This window comes from Mastigoproctus giganteus, chromosome 4 (genome assembly GCF_048544385.1).
Source record: "Mastigoproctus giganteus isolate SK-2022 chromosome 4, ASM4854438v1, whole genome shotgun sequence".
Lineage (NCBI taxonomy): Eukaryota > Metazoa > Arthropoda > Arachnida > Uropygi > Thelyphonidae > Mastigoproctus > Mastigoproctus giganteus.
This window is the reverse complement of record NC_143578.1, coordinates 197,389,329-197,411,732: the sequence shown is the minus strand read 5'-3', so window position 1 is coordinate 197,411,732 and position 22,404 is coordinate 197,389,329. Positions and strand designations below refer to the sequence as shown.

The 22,404-nt window shown below is 37.1% G+C and overlaps 1 protein-coding gene across 2 annotated transcripts in view; it reads left to right on the top strand.

Annotated features, from left to right (window-relative positions):
* The window catches only part of LOC150087311 (casein kinase II subunit beta-like), a 98,984-nt gene extending 77,916 nt beyond the window's left edge, over positions 1 to 21,068 (top strand). The window contains exon 7 of one of the 2 annotated variants that reach the window (XM_090371979.1): positions 20,867 to 21,068. In XM_090371979.1, coding sequence (XP_090228105.1) covers positions 20,867 to 20,951 — 85 coding nt within the window. In that variant the 3' untranslated portion in view covers positions 20,952 to 21,068. The remainder of the gene's footprint in view (positions 1 to 20,866) is intronic. The other variant, XM_090371980.1, reaches the window with a different exon arrangement.
* Positions 21,069 to 22,404: the final 1,336 nt, after the last annotated feature.

The following is a 22,404-nucleotide window of genomic DNA, read 5'->3' as shown; positions in this document are numbered from 1 at the left end:
AAAATAAAACTGATTTTATTAAGCTTAAATTGTATTTTTTCATTTCACGTGACATTATTCACAGATCCACCTTCGGCTCCATGGAGTCAGTGTCAATTTTTTTTTTTAATGGAAAGCAGTGAAGTTTACTTTTGACTTGCCTTCCTGCAGCTGGTATTATGTAAATTTAAAAGCACAATCATGTCAGCAAAAGCATTGTCTCCTTGCTGTTCCAGGTAGTCAAGTAGGATAGGAACAGGATGGCCAAGGCATCCGGGCTGTGCTCATCACCTTGACAAACCAGCCAGTCTAACCCTGAGTAGAGGAGCTAAAGTGACAACATATTAAAGTCTGCACTTAGCACCTTTTTCACATTTATTGATGAAGTGGAATTTTTCTTCTAAAGAACAACTTTTTTCCATTTAAAGGTGATGAATGCACATGGATGCAATTAAAAAAAAGAAGAAGAAAAAAAAACAGAGAAGAGTGTTAAAATTAATTGTATAGGAGGTAAAGGACCATTACCAAATGTAAACAAGCAACACTTGTAACAGATTACATGTATTTCATTTATTATCCAACTAAGAGTTCCGTGAGTCGTAGAGACAAGATAATCCACCCTGGATAATCAAGGTTCTACCGTATATACAGAGTAACTCTAAATTTTTAATTTTGTGGACTACAGATGGTTTTGAAAAATAACATTTGATATTGCAGACATTCAGCAATAATGGATACCTCTGTCCTTCCCCCTAATAGTCTGTAAAACCAAGGATTTACTGTATCAGCATATTTTTAATAGTAAACACCTCGCAGGTGCCTAGTCTCCAGACACTGTAATTTGCAAAACTTAAGCCTTTTCTTCGTAAGAGCAACCCTTTGTTTCATTCACTAATCTTGTTGCCCTTCTTTCACTAGCTCCAGCAGCTCTTCATCCTTCCAAAAATGAGGCCTCCAGACCTGTATACAGTGCTCAAGGTGTGGTCTGACCATTGCCTTATACAAGGGGATAATCACCTCCATATCCCTGCTAGAAAAATTACTGTATATCATTGACAAGACACCATGAGCTACTCTTGCAGACCATCGGCACTGCTCAGAAAACTTCATATCTGCCTACACAATTACCATCAGGTCCTTATCATTATCTACCACTGTGAGTGTAGTACCACACAGTTGATATGTTACTCTGGGTTACTGCTTCCCATATTCAGTACTTTACATTTGTCAATGTTAAACTTCAGTTGCCACCTCTCAACCCATCTGCTCAACTTTTCTAGATCCTGTTGCAGCAGCGTACTGTCATTAGTAACCTTACCAACCTTTGTACCGTCTGCAAACCTAGACATTAAGCCTGATATACCATCATCAATATCATTAATAAATACAGAAAACAACAATGGACCCAACACTGAACCCTGGGGGACTCCACTAATAACATAAGTCCACGAAGAGCAGTGTCCATTGATTACCACTCTGTCTCTCCCACTCACCCATCCCTTTATCCATAGCAGCAGTTTGCCTGCAATGGCACATTGTTCCAATTTGTGCAGCAGTTTTTCATGTGCAACAGTATCAAAAGCCTTTCTAAGATCCAAGTACATAATATCAAAGATATTCCCTGCATCCAGTTCTTTTGTGACTGCATCATAGTATCCAATCAAATTAGTCAGGCAAGACTTCCCCTTAACAAAACCATGCTGTGTCAGAGCTATAACTGAAGTCTTGTCTAGATGATCCTGCAATGCTTCTTTAACCAGTACCTCTATTAATTTTCTTGGAACAGAAGTTAAACTCACAGGTCTATAATTATACTTATGTCAGCCTTTGATCCTCCTTTATGAATTGCGGTCACATTTGCTCATCTCCAGTCTGTGGGTACCTCCCCTGACTCCAAGGAAGCTCTCATAATTATGGCTAAGGGTTTGCTTACTTCCTTTGCTGCCTCCTTTAATATAACTGGATAGATCCCGTCCACCCCAGGTGCCTTTCTTATTTTTATCTTCAAAAATTTCTCCTCCACTTTACTCTCAGTTATTACAAAATCATCCAGCTCATTGCAAGAGTTGAACTCACCTCTGGCATTCCCCTCCCTGAATATCTCCTCATGTGTGAATGTCGATGCAAAATATTCATTTAGTTTGTTAGCTACATGAGCAGGATCATCAACAGTTGAAACATCGATATCAAGTGGACCAATCTGATTCATTCATCCCCTTCCTTCCAGAGTTTACATAAGTAAAGAACTCTTTGCTGTTTTTCTTTGCATCCCTTGCCAAAGATTTCTCGTAATCTGCCTGCGCCTGCCTAACCTCATTTGTAACATGGTTACAGATCAACTTGTATCTATCATAGGCGTCCATGTGTCCCATTAATTTATGTATCCCATTCATTTTTCTTCTCTGCCATGTGTCTCATTAATTCATCTGACATCCATTTAGGCCTAAACCTTCAACAATATTTCTTAGTTGGTATGTAAAGCCTAGTAGCTTCCAAGATAAGTTCTTTGAATGCATCCCATTTTGAATTTGCTGTTGGTAACATCATCAGTTGGTCGCACTGTAAAGAATTTAAATACTGTCTCAGTCCATTGTAGTCGCCTTTACGAAAGCAATAACTCTTCCCTTTACCCCTAATGGTAGTTAGGGGTAAAGGGAAGTGGGATTTACTCTTTGAGTAAATCCCACTTCAGCACACTATGATCACTTCCATCTAGTGGTTCATTTATCTGCAGATTCTTAATGCATGAAGAATCACTACTGATAATCAAATCAAGAGTATTACTCCCTCTAGTTGCCTCCCGAACATGCTGATGTAGAAAACAATCATCCAATAAATCCACAAAAGCCTTGCTAATGTGTGAGTGACCAGTCCCCAAATTCCAGTCAATATCTGAGAAATTAAAATCCCCCATTATAAGACTCTCTGATTTACTGGCCCACTCTATTTCCCTGTACAGTTTCTTATTATACTCATCATAGGCCTATAGCACACTCCTACTCTCAATTTTGATCTCCCAATGCTTTTGTCACACCAAACTGACTCGACACTGCACTGCCCAGCAATGTTGACTGGTTTCACTTCCTTAGATTTTATGTGTTTCTTAACTAATAGCATAACCCCTCCTCCCTTCCTATCCTGTCTATCCTTTCTGTAGACGTTGTACTTCCCAAATTCCAGTTCTGCATTCCTTATATCTGTGTGACACCATGTCTCTGATATCCCAACAATATTTGCCTTTGATGTTTTGAGCAATACCTCAAATTCATCATATTTATTTACTAAACTCCTAGCATTGGTGTACACGCAAGTATACATGCACCTATTTCTATTCTTAGCTACCCTAAGACAACCCATGTGTTTACTTGTACTGCAGTGACAGCAGTCTCTGAAATATCCTGCATCTTATTTTCCAGGCTGTGGCTCATTCCAATAGAAGCAGTGCAAGAATCTCTTTCACCTCTGCCAGTGGCTACTGTTAATCTATTAGTCTTTGTCTCCCCCCAAGCTAGCAGTTTTCCGACCCACCTAACACTGCCTCGATAGCATCAGCAAATATTCTTGCACCCTTTCTATTTAAGTGTATCCCATCCCTGTAGAAGCAGTCTCTCCTGTTAACAAGTACAGTCCAGGCTGAAAAAAATTCTACCCCTTGAGCCTTGCACAATCTTTCCAGGGCCGAATTGATCGACAAGGCTCTCATCATATACTCCCTCCTATCGTGTCTGGGCAGAATTGCAGACACTTTCAAATTCAACCCTAATTCCCGGCTTTATTTCAACAGTGACCTGTACTTGTTAAGTAATTCTGCCGGTCTCCTACTCTTAATATCATTAGTGCCAACGTGTACAACTATATCACCTTTTGTGCCCTTAAAAGATGATATCCGCTCTACAACGTCATCAACCTTTGCCCCTGGCAGACATACCCTGGTCCTGTTCCACCTATCCTTTTTACAAAGCATGTTCCTTGTTTCCCTGACAATAGAGTCACCAACAACTACTAGTTCCTGTGAGACCAGCGCATTCTGCCTTGGGGGTTGCTGCTGTGTTGCGTGATGACCAAGTGCAAGCTCTGACATTGATGTGGGCAGCTGAGAGCTTGATGGGCCCCTCAATTTAGATCCTTTGAGGGCATGCACCTTGTCCTTCAAGCTCTCATATAGGCCCATAACAACGCTGAGTTGTCACCTGATTTCCTTACACTCCTTACATCGCGCACACACAAAGACATCCCCCATGGCAATACCATGTTCCATTCCAGAGAGTTCGGCAAACATTTCACATGTTGCACATTTTTTTAGGCTGCGATGCATTGGAGAATTGCCCTCCTCAGTTCTACCCCGAGTCACAGCACACCTGCCACTTTGTGCCCGTTGCTTTGCTGCTCTAGTTTGGGGCATGATATTTTAAATTAATAAGATCGATAAATTAAATTAACTAAATGTCAATACTACGCTATCTAATAGAAACAGTGAAGCGTATTACGCTATATAATTATACGTTAGAGCTACCTAGTTACCTCATTTAAAAATTTGAATTCCCTATCACTATATACAAAAACAATGGATTCAAGATTCGAACGAAATAACGGTTTTACGAATATTAAGTAGTAATCCACAAAATCTCTTTATCTAAATTACATAAAAATAACCAGCATAACTATAACTATAAGACTACGTATAAAGTACAATATAAAATAACAATTATGTAAATAAAAAGGCAAACACTTATCGCTTTTTCGGAGCCTGTAATTCACAGCTTTTAAAGAGAGTCGTAACTAGGAATATATTCCTAGTTACTAAGTATCGTAACTAGGAATATAAAGCTACTTCTAGAAAATAAATTAATATGCTAATTTAATCAATAAAACAGGAAAAATTTAAGAAAACTTCTCAATTAGCCGGAGCCATAAAAACTTTGCCTGCACAAGCCAAATGTGGATGATTATTAGCATTAGCATTAGTAGAAGCATATGATGCAAGAAAGCAAGATTATGCAGAATTAGCCAAAAAAAAAAAAAAAAAAGCTCCCATTTCACCCCTCTGTTCTTTCCAAATACCTGTACAGCTCAACCTTAAATTTATTTAGGCTATCAACTTCCACAATAAAGAATGGAAGTCTGTTCCACCAACCAACTACCCGCTTGCTAAAGGCAAACTTCCGCACATCTATCTTATCTGTCATTCCGCAATTTGAATTTATGCCCTCTCAGGGAATTATTCTGAGCAAGAGGAAGAATCCCATCAGCATTGAGCATGCTCAAACCATTCAAGGCTTTATACACCTCAATCAGATCACATTGCAAGTGCCTAGTCTCCAGACACTCTAATTTGCAAAACTTAAGCTTTTCTTCGTCTGCACTACACAGAAAACTTCATATCTGCCTGCACAATTACTCCCAGGTCCTTTTAGTTCTCTACCACTGTCAGCGTAGTGCCACAGAGTTGATATGTTACTCTGGGGTTGCTGCTTCCCATATGTAGTACTTTACATTTTTCAATGTTAAACTTCATTTGCCACCTCTCAGCCCATCTGCTCAACTTTTCTAGCTCCTGTTATTAGGGACTCCACTAAAAACATTAGTCCACGATGAGCAGTGTCCATTGATTACCGGTACTTCCTTAGCAAGGTGGGCAGGAAGCGGCAGTGCATAGCACACGCTTCTTGATTAGACCGGGGTTCGAGCCCATGACCACCAAATACGGAGGATGCGGAAAGGTCAGGGAATAACCACCGCATATCTCCGGAACAATATGGCCTTAGTTGCTAATGCTCATAAAAAAAAAAAAAAAAAAAAAAAACAACCATTGATTATCACTCTCTGTCATCTCACACTCAACCATCCCTTTATCTATAGCAGCAATTTGCCTCCAATGCCACACTGCTCCAAGTTCAGCAGTCTTCCTTGTGCAACAGTATCAAATGCCTTTAAGATCCAAATATATGATATCAAAGTTATTCCCTTCATCCAGTTCTTTTGTGACCACATCATAGTGTCCAATCAAATTGGTCAGGCAAGACTTTCCCTTAACAAAACCATGCTGTGTCTGAGCTATAACTGAAGTCTTGTCTAGATGATCCTGCAGTGCTTCTTTAACCAGTGCCTCCATTAATTTTTCTGGAACAGAAGTTAAACTAACACGTCTATAATTAATTACTTTTGTCGCCCTTTGATCCTCCTTTATGAATTGGGGTCACATGTGCACATCTCCAGTCCATGGGTACCTTCCCTGAGTCCAAAGAAGCTCTCATAATTATGACTAAGGGTTTGCTTACTTCCTTTGCTGCTTCCTTTAATATAACTGGATAGATCCCATCCGCCCCAGGTGCCTTTTTTATGTTTATCTTCAACAATTTCTCCTCCACTTTCCTCTCAGTTATTACAAAATCATCTAGCTCACTCATCATCATCAGCCATTTTCAATCCACTGCAGGATGAAGGCCTCTCCAGCAACTTTCCAGTTCCTTCTGTTTTGAGCACTGGCCATCCATTTACTACCCAAAAACTCATGAATTTCATCTATCCATCTCCGCCTTTATCTTCCAGGTTTTTCTTCTAGCTCCTCTTGGGTACCATTCTGTTATTTTCTTAGTCCATCTGTCATCATGTCTTCGAGCTATGTGTCCTGCCCAAGACCATTTTAGTTCTTTAGTTTTGATAAGAATGTCCTTTATTTGAGTTTGCTGCCTAATCCATGTGTTTCTCTTCTTATCTAACAGTCTGATTCCCAATATAATTCGTTCCATTCTTCGCTGTGTAGTTCTGAGCTTCTCTTCCATTCTTTTGGTGAGTGCCCAAGTTTCACTTCCATAAGTCATGGTGGGGAGTATACATTGATTCATTATTTTACGTTTCAGACAAACTGGGATATTGCTCTTCAGCAATATTATATTATAATAACTTTATAATAAATAAATGGAAGTCAAGAGAAGAATAAATAAATTTATTCTTCTCTTGACTTCCAGCCATTTATCATTATTACAGCTAATAACTTGTCCCAGATAAGTGTATGACTCCACCTTTTCAATTACTGCTCCTTCAATCATTATTTCCCTTTCCGTGGCATACTTGTTCATCATTACTTTTGTTTTAGCCATATTCATCTTTAGTCCAAAATCCTTACTAACTGTGCATAACTGATTAAGATTTTCCTCTAATTCTTTGGGATTATGGCTTATGACCACAATGTCATCTGCAAATCGTAAATGGTTTAGGTACTCTCCGTTCACATTGACTCCTTTTTGCGACCAGTCTAACCTTCTGAAAGCTTCCTCAAGGGCGTAAACAGCTTCGGAGATATTGTGTCTCCTTGGCGAACTCCTTTCTCGATTTTAAATTTGCTACTGTCTTTGTCTAGTCTAGTAAAGGATGTAGCACTCTCATATATTTTCTCCAAAATCATAATATATGGAGTATCAATGCCTTGTCTTTCCAGTGCCCAAAACATTGCCTTATGCTGTATGGAGTCAAATGCCTTTTCATAATCCACAAATGCCAGGCATAATGGTGTTTTATATTCATTTGCTTTCTCCATTAGCTGTGATATTACGTGAAGGTGATCCATAGTTGAGAATCCTGTCCTAAAGCCAGCTTGCTCTTTCGGTTGATTCTCATCAAGTATTCTTTCTAATCTGTTAGTAATGACCCTTGTGAACAACTTGTAGATATGGGATAACAAGCTAATTGGTCTATAATTTCCAATTTCTGATTTATCTCCTTTCTTATGCAGCAAAACTATGATTGCATTATTCCACTGCTTAGGCATCACACCTTTTCTAATGCACTTTGTGAAGAGCCTTGCCAGTTTTTGTGTTATGTCTCTTCCTCCCAATTTTAACAACTCTACAGTAACTTCATCTTCCCCCGGCGCTTTCCGATTCTTCATTTTCTTCAATGCATGTTCTATCGGGTATGTCGTGTGTGTTGCTACTTTGCAATCCATGTTCCCCACTGCTGGTATCATTCCTTCGCTCCTTGTATAATTCTCTATAGTAGTCTTCTGCTATTTGAATTATGCCTTCTCTGCTGTTTATAAGTACACCATTGCTATTCTTCAGTTTCAGTATCATTTGTCTTTCTGTATTACTGCTCATGGCTGCTGATTTAAATCCTTTGTTTTCCCTTAATGCTTGTTCTACTTTTCTTGTGTTAAATCTTCTTATGTCCTCTCTGAGTCTCTTTCTAATGGCTTTGCATAACTCAGTATACTCAATTTTCTCCCTGTCAGTGTTTTTCTTGCTCTTCATTTGTCGTCTTTGGTTCATCATGACAAGTGTTTCTTGACTAATTTTTTCTTCTTTGGATTTCTGTTTCCCTATAGGTTTCTTGGGCTTTATCACTTTCCGAAAGTTGTAATATTCCTCGTCGATATCTTGGTCCTGAGCAGTCTGCAGAAGCTCAAACTTGTTCTTAAGTTCCAGTACATACTACTTTTTCTCCTCCTCTGTTATTTCAAAGACCTTTGTATTATTTACTCGAGTCAGTTTTTTCCTTTCCTTTCCTACATCTATATCAAGTGTACATCTTACCATTCTGTGATCACTTCCAACATTTACCTTATTCAGGACGGTAACATCATTCACAATATATCTTCTGTTACTGAGGATGAAGTAGATTTCATTAGTTGTTAATCCATTTGGACTCTTCCATGTCCACTTTTTGTTCACCCTTTTCTTGAAAAAAGTGTTCATTACTGACAGTCCTTGAGATGCTGCAAATTCCACAAGTCTTTCACCTCTTTTATTTCTTTCACCAATTCCAAAATTTCCTATAGTTCCTCTTTCTGTGCTGTTTTGCCCTTTTCCAACCTTAGCATTGAAGTCCCCCATAATAATAGTGTAGTCGGTTTTCTGCTCATCTAGAAGACTCTTGATTTCGGTATACATTTCTTCAACCTCTTCATCATCTAGCTCACTGCCAGAGTTTACGTCACCTCTGGCATTCCCCTTCCTGAATAACTCCTCATGTGTGAATGTAGATGCAAAATACTCATTTAGTTTGTTAGCCACCTGAGCAGGATCCTCAACTGTTGAACCATCAGTATCCAGTGGACCAATCTGATTCATCCCTTTCCTTCTAGAGTTTACATAGGTAAAGAACTCGTTGTTTTTCTTTGCGTCCTTTGCCAAAGATTTCTCATAATCTGCGTTTGTCTGCCTAATCTTCTTTGTGACTTGGTTACAGACCAGCTTAAATCTATCATAGGCTTCCATGTCACTTAATTTATATGTATCCCATGCATTTTTCTTCTCTGCCATATGTCTAATTAGTTCATCTGACATCCATTTTGGCCTAAACCTTGAACAATATTTCTTAGTTGGTATGTAAAGCCTAGTAGCTTCCAAGATAAATTCTTTGAATGCTTCCCATATTGAATTTGCTGTTGGTAACATCATCAGTTGGTCCCACCGTATGGAATTTAAATACTCTCTCAGACCACCATAGTTGCCTTTACAAAATCAAAAACTCTTCCCTTTACCCCTGATGGTAGTTACCTCTTTGAGTAAATCCCACTTTAGCACACTGTGATCACTTCCACCTAGTGGTTCCTTTATCTGCAAATTCTTAATGCAATCTGCAGAAGAATCACTACTGATAATCAGATCAAGAGTATTGCCCCCTCTAGTTGCCTCCCGAACATGCTGATGTAAAAAACAATCATCCGGTAAATCCATAAAAGCCTTGCTAGTGTGTTATTATGGATGATTTCAATTTACAGTAAACCCCCGCTATTCGCAGTATCCGTATTCGCGGTTTCACATATTCGCAATCGCTGATTTAATATAAAATGAAACCTAAAAAAAATGTAAATTTTAAAGCGCCGTGAATATTTTCCGCAATAAAAAAACATGGGCGTGGCTAAAATTATCTTTCCCGGTCAAAACAGCGTTCAGTGGGTGGGGGGGGAGGGGTGACAAAATCGCAATCGTGGATGTTTCTCACTAATCCTTGTTCAGTATGTGTTATGCGCTTGTCATGGAAGGTTTGGTCGTTTGCTTTTAATTTATATGCTTATAAATTGATATGCTTACAAAAGTGATAAATCTACCGTTTTGCAGTGTAAAACAGACTTTTTCGAGTGTGTTAACAGAAGAAAGTGCCTTTATTGTAGACAAGTTCTTTTTTACACGTACAAAAATATGGCTACGAATAACAAGGGAAATGTGAAAATCACAAAGAAGGTGATGACATTAGCGAATAAAATTGAGTTATTAGACAAAATTTCTAATGGTGAAAGTGTCTCTTCAGTGGCAAAACATTATAAAATCAATGAGTCAACGGTACAATCAATCAAAAAATCGGAAGAAAAAATCCGCCGTAGTGTCTGTGAAAATGCACTAATTGCTTCAAAAATTTGCTCTGTAACTCGTGATGTTAAATTAGAAAAAAATGGAAAGAGCTTTAAATCTGTGGATAGAAGACTGAACTCAAAATAAAATAAGGAGGTGATTATTCCATTGTATAAGGCAATGGTCAGGCCACACCTAGAGTACTGTGTACAGGTCTGGAGGCCTCATTTCAAGAAGGATGTAGAGCTGCTGGAACGAGTACAGAGAAGGGCAACAAGATTAGTGAATGGAACAAAGGGGTGCTCTTACGAAGAAAGGCTTAAGTTTTGCAAATTACAGTGTCTGGAGACTAGGCACCAGCGAGGTGATCTGATAGAGGTGTATAAAGCCTTGAATGGTTTAAGCATGCTCAATGCTGATGGGATTCTTCCTCTAGCTCAGAAAAATCACCTGAGAGGGCATAAATTCAAATTGAGGAAAGACAGATGTAGGATAGACGTGCGGAAATTTGCCTTTAGCCAGCGGGTGGTTGGTTGGTGGAACAGACTGCCATCCCTTGTGGTGGAGGTTGATAGCCTAAATAAGTTTAAGGCTCAGCTGGACAGGTATTTTGAACGAACAGAGGGGTGAAGTGGAAGTGGGTTTTTTTTTTTTTTTTTTGGCTGATGCTGCATAAGCTTGCTTTCTTGCATCAAATGCCTCTACTAATGCTAATGCTAATGTTAAAATTCCGTTAAGTTCCCTCATCATTCGTGAAAAGGCAAAACTCCTTTATCAACACTTCAGCGAAACTGGTGATAGCACTGGCGGGATAAGGTTTTTTGCTAGCAAAGGCGCTGGTTTGAAATTTCTAATAAATATTAAATTTAATATTAAATTGTTTCTTATTTTCATTTCGATGCCATATGCTTGCATTTCACTATGTACTGTTTATGTACATAGTCATATTATGAAGGTACATATAATACTTACGTAGACAAAATTTTAGACTAGTTTTTCTTATATATTTCATATTTTGGAACGGAACCCCTTTATTACTATGGGAGCCATAACTCAGTATTCGCGTTTTCAGTATTCTTAGCATTAGCATTAGTAGAGGCATTTGATGCAAGAAAGCAAGCTTATGCAGCATCAGCCAAAAAAAAAAAATAAAAATAAAGTAAAATAAATAAATAAAAAATAACCACTTCACCCCTCTGTTCGTTCGAAATACCTGTCCAGCTGAGCCTTAAACTTATTTAGGCGACACTTCTGAGGAACATAACCCCCGCGAATAGCGGGGGTTTACTGTACTTGTATTAATTGGAGCAAGTGGGGGGAAACTCACTTTGGGGACAAAATTTTTAAATAAACTAGATTACTTAGTTAATTAATAGAGCTTCTTAATGTACCATTATTTTGAAATTTGACTTAAAGAGAATAATAGCAAAGCTTAACTGACGGTACTCACATCAAATGGTCCACTTAGTTGTATGGTGTTTAAGGCAAAGTTATGGAAATTCAATTAAGTTGCATAGAAAAGGAATTTAAAAATAAATTGAGTAGAGATTATTAAAAACCTGTAATTAAAATTTGACCAAAGGGAAAAGTGCACCACTTCATCCCCTGGTTGTCCTATATAAATTGTTGAAACAATGAAGAACTAATAATAAATCTATTTATTTTAAATTCCATTTCTATGCAACTTAATTGAATTTCCATAACTTTGCCTTAAACACCATACAACTAAGTGGATTATTTGAGGTGAGTACAATTTGTTCTTTGCTATTTATTCTATTTATAAACTAGATTATTATTTGCATCAGCGTGTTAGAGAAAATATTATGGTTAAGAGTATTTTTGACCTGATCATTACCCAAAAACCTTTTGACATCATAGAGCTCACAGTATAGGAACCATTAGCAGGAAGTGATCACACAGTGTTAATTTGAAGCTGAAGGAAGAGGTCACAGTTATTAATGGTAAAGATGTATGATTTAATTTCAGGAAAGGGGACTGACAGTTTAAGATGTTACATGACCATTATGAACTGGGCAAATAGCAGAAGGAGGGTTGATACATTAGAATTACGGATTATCTTTAAAAGAATAATTACAGAAGCAATGAATGTATATATACTGTTTAAGAATATATAGTATCCTGAGATGATTAATACAGCAGAAAATGATAGCAAAGGACAGATCCAGAGCGATGAAAAATACTAATCCCTCTGAGGGCTACAAATTAATAGTACCACAGAAAAGAGTGGGTTGGTGAATGCTGAGTATCAGAAATCACTAAGAGAGCAAATACCAGGAACAAGGAATTTTTCATTTATATGAATACAAAAAAGATTGTTCGTTTGTTATTTGGTTTTTAGGAGCATTAGCAACTAAGGCCATATTGCTCCAGGATATGCAGTGGTCATTCCCTGACCTTTCTGCATCCTCCGTATTTGGTCGTGACGGGCTCGAACCCCGGTCTAATCATGTACTACGCATGCTGCTCCTTCCCACCTGGCTACGGAGGCGCCAATACAAAGAAGAGTAAAATTAATTGCATCAGATGCTTGCTTAATGAGTATGGAAAAGTTTTACTTAATCCGGCTGATGTTGCTGGTAAAGTGAAGGTAATTTGCACCGACCTTTACAGACCATTCATAATGAGCGAGGCTGAGCAGTAAAATTAGCAATATTGAATTTACAGATGATTGTTTATTCCAAAAACTTTCATGCCTAGAGGCAAGTAAGGATCCTGCAGATGATACCTAGTAATTTTGCAGGAGGTGCTGAGAGAATGCACTGAACCATTCAAATTAATTATGAGCACATCATTGAACGAGGAAGAGATTGTTCTACATTGGAGAAATGCCACTGTATCACCAATACATAAAAGCAGGTCTGAGATTGAAGGGGGATAACTACTCGTTATGACTTCAGTGGTAGGGAAAATCATGGGGTCAGTGATAAAGAGTACAATACAGGGATATTTAGATAGAAATGGAATTGAAGAATGCGCAACATGGCTTGTTAAGGGAAAATCATGTTTGACTAACCGGTTCAGTTATTTTGATGTGGCTACTGACAAGCTGGATGCAGTAAATAATTTCAGCATTGTTTCAATTTTAGCAAAGTATTTTATCCAATCTCTCATGAAAGTTACTCTTTAAGCTGGAATATGTTGGGATCATGGATTAAACTGTAAGATGGTTGTAAGACAGCAGCCTGCGATTAATGGTTATTCTTCAGATTGATTCACTGGTACAAGTGGGGGTCCACCAAAGATCAATTCTGGGGCTACTGCACGTTCTAATTTTCATAAAGATCATCAGTGAAGGGATAGAGGATGTGATGTCAAAATTTGTTCAGTAGATGTGAAAACTGAGAGCATGGTTAATGATCAGCACAAAGCAGCACTCCATCAGAATGACCTGGATAGGCTTCAATGATGGTCAGAAAAGTAGCAGCTACATTTTAATACAACAAAATGCAATTCTGACACATTAGCATTAGTAGAGGCATATGATGCAAGAAAGCAAGCTTATGCAGCATCAGACAAAAAAAAAAAAAAAAAACAATTCCATTTCACCCCTCTGTTCGTTCGAAATACCTGTCCAGCTCAGCCTTAAATTTATTTAGGCTATCAACTTCCACAACGAGAGATGAAAGTCTGTTCCACCAATCAACTACCTGCTGGCTAAAGGCAAACTTCCGCACATCTATCCTACATCTGTCTTTCCTCGATTTGAATTTATGTCCTCTCGGGTGATTATTCTGAGCAAGAGGAAGAATCCCATCAGCATTGAGCATGATCAAACCATTCAAGCCTTTATACACCTCTATCAGATCACCTCGCCAGAGCCTAGTCTCCAGACACTGAAATTTGCAAAACTTAAGCCTTTCTTTGTAAGAGCAACCCTTTGTTCCATTCACTAATCTTGTTTGCCCTTCTCTGTGCTTGTTCCAGCAGCTCTACATCCTTTTTGAAATGAGGCCTCCAGACCTGTATACAGTACTCAAGGTGTGGCCTGACCATTGCCTTATACAAGGGAATAATCACCTCCTTATCCCTGCTAGAAAAATTCCTGTATATCATTGTCAAGACACCATGAACTACTCTTGCAACCCCTCTGCACTGCTCAGAGAACTTCATATCTGCTCCTGCACAATTACTCCCAGGTCCTTTTCATTCTCTACCACTGTCAGTGTAGTACCACAGAGTTGATACGTTGCTCTGGGGTTGCTGTTTCCTATATGTAGTACTTTACATTTGTCAATGTTAAACTTCATTTGTCACCTCTCAGCCCATCTGCTCAACCTTTCCAGATCCTGTTGCAGCAGCAGAGCATCAGTAGTGTCCCTAACAACCCTGCCAACCTTTGTATCGTTTGCAAACTTGAACATTAAGCTTGATATACCATCATCAATATCATTTATAAATACAGAAAACAATAATGGACCCAACACTGAACCCTGAGGGGCTCCACTAATAACATTAGTCCATGATGAGCAGTGTCCATTAATTACCACTCTGTCTTCTCCCCTCAACCATCCCTTTATCCATAGTAGCAATTTGCCTCCAATGCCATACTGCTCCAATTTGTGCAGCAGTCTTCCATGTGCAACAGTATCAAAAGCCTTTCTAAGATCCAAATATATAATATCAAAGTTATTCCCTGCATCCAGTTCTTTTGTGACTGCATCATAGTAACCAATCAAATTGGTCAGGCATGACTTCCCTTTAACAAAACCATGCTGTGTTTGAGCTATAATTGAAGTCTTGTCTAGATTATCCTGCAGTGCTTCTTTAACCAGTGGCTCCATTAATTTTCCTGGAACAGAAGTTAAACTCACAGGTCTATAATTACTTGTGTCAGCCTTTGATCCTCCTTTGTGAATTGGGGTCACATTTGCATATCTCCAGTCAGTGGGTACCTCCCCTGAGTCCAAGGAAGCTCTCATAATTATGGCTAAGGGTTTGCTTACTTCCTTTGCTGCCTCCTTTAATATAACTGGATAGATTCTGTCCACCCCGGGTGCCTTTCTTATTTTTTCTTCAAAAATTTCTCCTCCACTTTACTCTCAGTTATTACAAAATCATCCAGCTCATTGCAAGAGTTTAACTCACCTCTGGCATTCCCCTCTCTGAATATCGCCTCATGTGTGAATGTCGATGCAAAATATTCATTTAGTTTGTTAGCTACCTGAGCAGGATCATCAACAGTTGAACCATCGATATCAAGTGGACCAATCTGATTCATTCATCCCCTTCCTTCTAGAGTTTACATAAGAAAGAACTCTTTGCTGTTTTTCTTTGCATCCTTTGCCAAAGATTTGTCATAATCTGCCTTCGCCTGCCTAACCTCCTGTGTAACTTGATTACAGACCAGCTTATATCTATCATAGGTTTCTGTGTCACATGTTAATTTATAATCCCATGCATTTTTCTTCTCTGTCACATGTCTAATTAGTTCATCTGACATCCATTTAGGCCTAAATCTTGAACAATATTTCTTTGTTGGTACGAAAAGCCTAGTAGCTTCCAAGATTAATTCTTTGAATGCTTCCCATTTTGAATTTGTTGTTGGTAACATCATTAGTTGGTTCCACCGTATAGAATTTAAATACTGTCTCAGACCACCGTAATCACCTTTATGAAAGCAAAAACCCTTCCCTTTACCCTTGATGGTATTTACCTCTTTGAGTAAATCCCACTTCAGCACACTGTGATCACTGCCACCTAGTGGTTCCTTTATCAGCAGATTCTTAATGCATGAAGAATCACTACTAATAATCAAATCAAGAGTATTACTCCCTCTAGTTGCCTCCCGAACATGCTAATGTAGAAAACATCATCCAATAAATCCACAAAAGCCTTAGTAGTGTGTGAGTGACCAACCCACATATTCCAGTCAATATCTGGGAAATTAAAATCCCCCATTATAAGACTCTCTGATTTACTGGTCCACTCTATTTCCCTGTACAGTTTCTTATTATACTAATCAGAGTCATTAGGCCTATAGCACACTCCTACTCTCAATTTTGATCTCCCAATGCTTATGTCACACCAAACTGACTTGACACTGCACTGTCCAGCGATGTCGACTGGCTTCACTTCCTTGGATTTTATGTGTTTCTTAACTAATAGCATAACCCCTCCTCCCTTCCTATCCTTCTATCTTTTTTGTACACATTGGACTCCCCAAATTCCTGATATTCTCTGATATCCCAACAATATCTGCCTTTGATTTTTTGAGCAATACCTCAAATTCATCAAATTTATTTACCAAATTCCTAGCATTGGTGAACAACAACAACAGCAAAATAACATATATACTTAGTAGGCTTGAATTAAAAACAAAGGAGAAGAAAGAAATTTGCGAGTTACAATATGATCAGACATGAAGTTCTCTATTAATCCTGGAAGACATCTACAAGCCTTCCTTATCATCTGAGAGAACTGCCATTAGCAGTTCTCTCAGATGATAAGGAAGGCCTGTAGGGTTCAATATCAATGATTTATTGAATATTTGTTTTTAGATACAGGGAGTTCATTAGGCAATTATATGATGGAATATGCAGTCACCATACCTAGACGTGGTAATCCATGTGTTCTACCTTGTCTAAGAATGAAGACTACATAAAAAAAAAAAAAACACATTAAGCTTGAAAGGGTCCAAAGAAAAGCAACCCACTTGGTGAAGTCAGCAATAGGGCATTCATATGTTTATGTGGACTACAGAGCTCTGAAAGAGGATAGTAAAATGTATAATGGTAAAATTTTCACTGTTATAAATAATTCCAGAACTAAGGCATTAAATTCAAATTGCAGGAAAATGATTTAGACTGGATTGTTGTAAGTTTTCTTTTAACCAGCAAGTTGTTAATTACTGGAATAAATTACCTCTGTGAGTAATTTAGGCTAACAGCTTGGGGAAATTCAAAGACCAGCTGTGTAAGGATGGAAACACATAGGTTGTTTATTTTTGTTTTTGTTTTTTATATATTTATTTTCATTGTTTATTTTTATATATTTTTGTTTAGCAAAGTAAAAACTTATGGCTTTTTTGCACTAATAAGACAATATTAATCCCGGAAGACATCTAGCCAGTAGAAGAACTGTGGAGAATTGTGAGTTTGATGATGAGAGGGTTTCAATGATCATAAAAAAAAAAAAAGTGAGGTGAAAGCAGCAAAGAAGAAGAGAATTTTGTTCTTGTTTATACTTCAGCACAATCACCAGTTCAGTAGAGTTTACAATAAATCATCAATACAAACGTTAATCTTATCTAACAGCCACAAGCTTGAACCCCAGTCCACTCAAAGAGCCTGTACTACTGCACTCTCACTCTTGAGCATTCAACTACGTGAGGCCTAAACCCTTGTTTATACTTCGGCATGACTACCAGGTCAGTGGAGTTCACAAAAAAATCATAAATACAAACATTAATCGTATTTAGCAGTCACAGGCTTGAAACCCTAGTCCACTCAAAGGGAGCGTGCTACGGCACTCTTGCTCATGACCACTTGGCTACATCGGGCTTATTATGTTTCAAAAATCTCACCTATCACTGAGTGACACTAATGGAGATTTTGGACATGTTTAAGGGTCTGCTAATAAGGATTTTGAAATGAACATTGATGGAATGTAGTCTAAAATCTAAGAGAGGATTGGCGACTCTTATTTCTCCTTACAAGGCAACTACTGGGATTTTCAGTGAAAATAAAGGAATCCTCTATAAAAAGAGACATAACTGTTGCACCTTCATCCTTGCCAGAACTCTGGCATATAAGTCCACTCCATTTTTTAGTCATCTTTCAACATGAAAGAATGAAACATTAAGGATTGCTATACTTTTTAATTCAGTTATTTCTATTCTTTCTTTTAAGAGTTTACATAGTGACATATTATTACTCTGCATAGTAAACTATAAAGAAAGCATAATTATATGGGGTGTTTCAAAAATGATGGTCAGTAATTTAAAGGTGAAATGTACAAACTAAAATAAGCAAAAAAGTCCCAGTGAACATCGGGCCACAAATGAACCGTTTTGGAGATAATGCACATTTTCTGTTAAGATCTGCTACTGACTATGGGAGCACTCTGGGAGGGTAGTCTGTATTACTGAGACCTTGTCCACACTAGATATGGTAGGGGTACAGTAATTGGCTATGTAAAATTCGCCACACACTGCTATGACTCAGTACACACTCTTGCAGAGCAACCCTCCTTGTCAAAATTCCTGGATTTTGTTCTATTCTTTCTAACACCCTTTTCTCAACATCAGGTGTTATGCTTTTTTTCTTTTCATCATAGATTTCTTTATTAAGAAATCTATGATGAAAAGAAAAAAGCCACCGGTCATCCATTAATATGTTCTTTCGTAAGGTTGAGCGGCCGACCCTTTCTAAATCTCCACAGCCCTTAAGCCCACAGCGGTGTACTTATCAGCTGAAGACATCAATTCTGGCAATGATGCTCGAGAGATAAAACTTACTGACATTATGCCTGTCTCCTCTCCTTTTTTGTAATTTTATAATTTTGAAATATTTTTAAATTCACGCTTTTGTAATTTTTCCTGCACATGAGATAAAAATTGAATAAATACAATAAATAATTCGATTTACATGTTCGTCGAACATTTCTTTTTGGATTCAATCAATTCAGCAAGCACAGTTGCGAGTGCTGCACAATTATGGGGGAAATTCCAATGCATAGCGTTCTGCGAAATGCAACCCTTACGTAAGTCAGTAAATTCCTGTAATAGTAGACTATTCCCAAGTTATGGCTATGTATTTTGCTGTTTTAACTTACATTATGTAATATTATACAGTTATATTACAAAAGTCATGTTTGTAATGTTATAAGTTTAGTTTATCGACTTAATAAAAACACCACTGTTTAATTATACTCCAATAGAATTACACACAAGTATACTAAGCATATATAGTGTTTGTATATTGATTCAGAACAGTGGCAGTAGAATTATGTTATTATTATTATTTTATTATTATTATTATTATTATTATTATTATTATTATTATTACTAGCATATGGTGCAAGGAAGCCTGAGGCTTATGCTGCATCAGCCAAAAAAAAAAATTAATTACCCTGAGAGAGAGAGAGAATAAGAATTAAAAGAGAATCACCAAGAAAGAGAAGAATGATGATATCCAGCTCAGGGCCCTGGATGTGCCAAGCCCATACTCACCAGATGTGAGCCCCTGGAGTTAAATATGTACTGTGTGATACAGGTGTTATAAAATCACATTTGTTTTATTATAAATTAATAATTAATAGTTTATAGACAAGGGATGCTTTTACCAGGAAAGGCTTCAGTTCTGCAGATTCCAGTGTATGGAGACTAGGCACCTGCGAGGTGATCTGATTGAGGTGTTTAAGGCTTTGAATGGATTGAGCAAGTTCAGTGCTGATGGGATTCTTCCTCTTGCTCAGACAATGCAGATGACAGGGCATAAATTTAAATTGATGAAGGATGGTTGCAGAATGGATGTGCAGAAGTTTGCCTTTTGCCAACAATGGTTGATTGCTAGAAGAAACTTCCATCTGATGTTGTGGAAATGGATAGCTTGAATAAATTTAAGGAAGAACTTAGACAAACTGTTGGAGGAGATGGATAGCTTAAATCAAAGGATTCTTTGGCTGATGCTGTATAAGCTTGCTTTCCTTCATCATCTGCCACTAATACTAATATTGATATTTTGAGGATGCCTTTGTTTGATATATGTATCATATAATTAGAATCATAATTAATTTAATACCCTAAGTACACCTTTTTCTGCATGCCTGAGTTTAAATTGAATTCTATTCAGTTTAAACTCAGTATCCACTTCATTGTGTTTAGTTATGTATGTTTCAGCAGAGGTTTCTTAACATTAAACCTCCTAGCAGAGGTTTCTTAACATTATACATTGTTGACCTTCTGCTACTGCACCCTGAATTTATTATTATAATTACTGTTTATTATTATTTGCTTAATATAATTACTTATGATTTATGAAATTCGGTTAAAATATCAAATGAAAATAAACTGAGTCTAATAATAATAATAATAAAGAAAGTTTTTATCATATTTTTTAGAATTTTCAATGTCACTCATTCTCTGGGTTGAAACATAGAAGCAACGTGAATGGCAGTGCTTTTAACAGTTGTTTGTGTTTAGCTGTCGAAACCATAGCTCTATGACAAGATACGACACCTGTCGCTGGCATCTGTTAAATGCCAAACAAAAAATTAATGTCTCATAATTCTTAGTATATTGAAATGAAAGCAGAAATTACTATATCATTACTTAGAGAATATTGGTAGGCAAAGACACATGGTAGTATTTGATTTCATTTACAAACTTAAAAAAACAACAGAAAAATGTACAGATCTGGCATCTGTCAGATGTCATACTAGCAGCATAAGGTTAATAAAGGTAATTATTTTGATGTATTATTTGTATTAAATAGCAGTTAATGCTAAATTGGCTAAACTGTTTTACTCGCATTTAAAACCCAGATTCAAGCAGCTGCTAAGAGTTTTTGTATATCCATGCTATTATGCAAATTTAAGTCTTTCTGATGAAAATTTTTCTTATTTTCATTTTTCAGATTATATGGATTCCAAATTCATCCAAAAGCCTACCAGTTGCAGCAAAAGGCTGGACATAATTTAAAAATATCATCAAAAGTTTAATAATGGACTTGAATAAATATACTCATCTTATGTGTATATATGACTTCACTGCCATTTTTGCCACCAGGCTCAACCCTCGGAATTTCATTGCAGTGTCAGTTGCTGACACTGAAATTTTCATTGCAGTGGCACTTTGAATTTTTTTTTTTTTATAATACATACCTGTGTATATATACTGTAGAGCTCACAGTTACATACAGCAATGTACTACATATGTAAAAATAAAATATGGATACATAAATTTTGATTATTTTTGGTTATTTGTTATTTTTGTACTACAAATTTTTATAATTCTCTTAGAATTTATTAAAGATATTTCTGCAGACACATTGAAAATGTTTCAAAGTTGAACTTGGATTAAACTGAGGTTATGAATGTAGCAAAAATACAATATTGGAAACTAAAAACTATCCATGTGTTTTATTTGTTTAAGTAAAAGATATCAGAAAGTATGCACTTAGTCATGGCTTAATAAAAACAGCACTCACCTCAATGATCCGTTATAGTTACACGATTTGTGAAAGGGATATAGGAAAGTTTCTGATTAAAAACTAAAATAAAAAGTTAAGAATCGTAGATTAAAACTAGAAATTAAAAAATTAAGCTCAGAGGGGAAAGAGGTATAGGAAAGAAAGGGATATAGGAAAGTTTCTGATTAAAAACTAAAATAAAAAGTTAAGAATCGTAGATTAAAACTAGAAATTAAAAAATTAAGCTCAGAGGGGAAAGAGGTGCACCACATCATCCCCTAGTTGTCAATTATAAAACTGTGAAAGTTATGATAAATTAAAATAGGAATAAGGCCAATAGTCCTGAATGACAGACTTTCGTTAAGATCATCTTCAGTTGGCACTAGAAGAAGTTGAACAGGGAATCGGCATAAACTTTAAATACCCAAAATGATTTGCTGAACGTGGTATTTTAACGCGCATGAGATTCCAAATAGGGTAAAAGGAAACTGGAAGTTTAGTGTTTAGGACATATGGCAAGATTAGTGTTAAGATGGCACCATTCTGTTATGAGGGTTTTGTATTGAAGCAGCTTATAGCTTGAATTTAATATAATAATGGTAATTGCAGCATCGAATGAGGGGTTATGATTGTGAGTATACACATGCTATGAGAGCTCTGTATTAACATGATAGTATGCGTGTGTATTTGTGGTGGTGAATGATCCAAATTTGTTGGTAGTGCTGCCGTTGTAACACGCGTTGTAGTCAAACTGGCATTTGATTAAATAAACTACGTTGTTAATGTCTTTCGTGACGTATACATGAGTGTCTTTGTATTTGTTAAAGGGGGTTCCTAATTTGTTATATATAAGTGGAGAAAATCAAGGAAATATCTGTGTTATCGAAAACTTGACGTAGATATCTGGCAATCTGACAATGATAAGGGAGAATAACGCAAGTATTTTAAATATTAGGCATTTTTTATAATGGGATTATTAGAGT